This window comes from Microtus ochrogaster, unplaced genomic scaffold (genome assembly GCF_000317375.1).
Source record: "Microtus ochrogaster isolate Prairie Vole_2 unplaced genomic scaffold, MicOch1.0 UNK31, whole genome shotgun sequence".
NCBI classification, from domain to species: Eukaryota; Metazoa; Chordata; class Mammalia; order Rodentia; family Cricetidae; genus Microtus; species Microtus ochrogaster.
In genome coordinates, this window is record NW_004949129.1 from 1,997,596 (window position 1) to 1,999,410 (window position 1,815).

At 56.2% G+C, this 1,815-nt stretch overlaps 1 protein-coding gene across 2 annotated transcripts in view; it reads right to left on the reverse strand.

Annotated features, from left to right (window-relative positions):
• Stard3 (StAR related lipid transfer domain containing 3) overlaps positions 1 to 1,815 on the reverse strand; it is a 23,774-nt gene that overhangs the window by 5,924 nt on the left and 16,035 nt on the right. Inside the window, exons 3-5 of one of the 2 annotated variants that reach the window (XM_005368286.2) lie at positions 699 to 776; positions 322 to 399; positions 147 to 200 (exon numbers count right to left, since the gene is read on the reverse strand). In XM_005368286.2, the coding sequence (XP_005368343.1) occupies positions 147 to 200; positions 322 to 399; positions 699 to 776 (210 nt within the window). The remainder of the gene's footprint in view (positions 1 to 146; positions 201 to 321; positions 400 to 698; positions 777 to 1,815) is intronic. The other variant, XM_026789893.1, reaches the window with a different exon arrangement.

Genomic DNA, 1,815 nt, shown 5'->3' on the forward strand with positions numbered 1-1,815 from the left:
AAAAAAAAAAAAAAAAAATGAGGAAGAAGATTCCCTCCTCTCCGCCATAGCAGAAACAGACACCCCAACCCTGCAGAAGAGAAGTCCACCCTCAGGGTAGATGCCCATCAGACCAGCTAGCGCCTGAGCCAGCCTGAGCCACTGACCTCCGAGAGGATGACCTTGACGATGAGGAACGCACTGGACACCAGGGTGGTGACCTGCTGGGCAGACAGCAGGGCGAGGGGGAAGGCGGAGGCTGGGGAGTGAGTCCTTCCCATGCAGCCCTCACACCAGTCCCTACCAGGGGAGGCCTCAGAGTTGCCACAGCGGGCATCTTACCGCAATCACCCACCAGTGCCGGAGCCGCAGCACAGCATAGCCCAGCAGCAGCCCAGAGAAGCGGAAGAAAGCCAGAACCTGGTGGAGAGGGGCGGTGTCGTAACATCAGGTGCCGGCTGGCCTCCACAGCTCTGCTGCAGTGCACCCCCACCTGGGCACCCTCACCTCAGGTGAGGACAGTGGCATGTAAACTTCCTACTCAGAAGTCCTCTCTCTGCCCCGACCTTGGGCTCTCAGAAGGTGGGACCCTGCTTAGGAGCTTTGTGAGGTCTGAGGACCACCAGGGGATAGAGCTGCCCCTCCCCTTCTGGCTGTGTGTGGCATGCAGAAGGAGAACCCAGCCAAACTGCACCGTCTTGGAACCCGGGGTCACTCACAAAGATGTCAAAGAAAGAGCTCTGGAAGCTGTAGTGGATGATCTCCTGCTCCAGGTTTCTCCGGATGCCGGTGTTGGTCTAGGGAGGAAGACAGAGGGGTTCTGAGGTCCTGCCCCACCTCAAAGGATGGTGAGGAGCCCAAGCCAAGGGGATCCAGAGGAAAGTTAGAAATGATAAGCCACCATCCAGGTGGGTGAGGCTACAAGAGAGTTGAGCCACCAGCCCAAGACCTCAGGCAGGCCGCACAGGCCAAGCTGGGTTCAGGAGGAGGCCTGGAGGCCGGTGGGCTGTGCAGGGGAGGTGGTAGACCCACACAAAGCTAGCAGACGTGTCCTGGAGACGCCTCTTCTGTAATCTCATTTCCTTCCTAGCATGGTGGTTCTCCATCTTGCCAGCCACCATCCACGAGGGGGGCTGGGCTGGGCTGGGTAGTGGTGTTAGACAGAGCCCCAGGTGGCAAATCAATCAATTAGGTTTGTGTTTAATGGGTCCATCACAATGCTACTGCTGTGCCTTGAGAAGCCAGCGAGGAAAGTCGGCCCCTTGGCTGGCTCCTGTCCCTGCCCAGTCCACCATGGATCTTCACCCAGAGCCTTAACACCATGGCACAGATGCCAATGTCCAGGGATCTGGGAGACTAGGGACTCTGGACAGATTCCAAGAGCCAGACTGTATCCCAACTCCTCAGAGGGGATAGACATGCACCCCTGAGAAGGGAGGATTTTGGTAATGGAGCCCCCAGAGGACCCTTAACGATCTGCTAGACTGGAGGCCCCCCATTCTGGCAGGTCATCTACACATTGGAGTGCTTTCCTGGCGGAGTTTGTTTGATTCAGGGTCTTGTTTAGTCCAGGCTGGCTTCCAGCTCACCACGTAGATAAGGATGTCTTTAAAATCCTTGCCTCTGTTTCCCAAGTGCTACGATTACACGTGTGTGTTACAACCAGTTTGGGGACACCTGTTAAAAGATCAGGCCACTGAGCCTGGATCTTGGGGTGAGCCAACATTAGGGACCTAATCTCCTAAGTGATGCCAACAAGACAGATCGGTTAGTAAAGGTGCTTGCTACCTGATAATGAGGACCTGAGTGTCTAGGTTTGACCCCAGTGCACGGGAA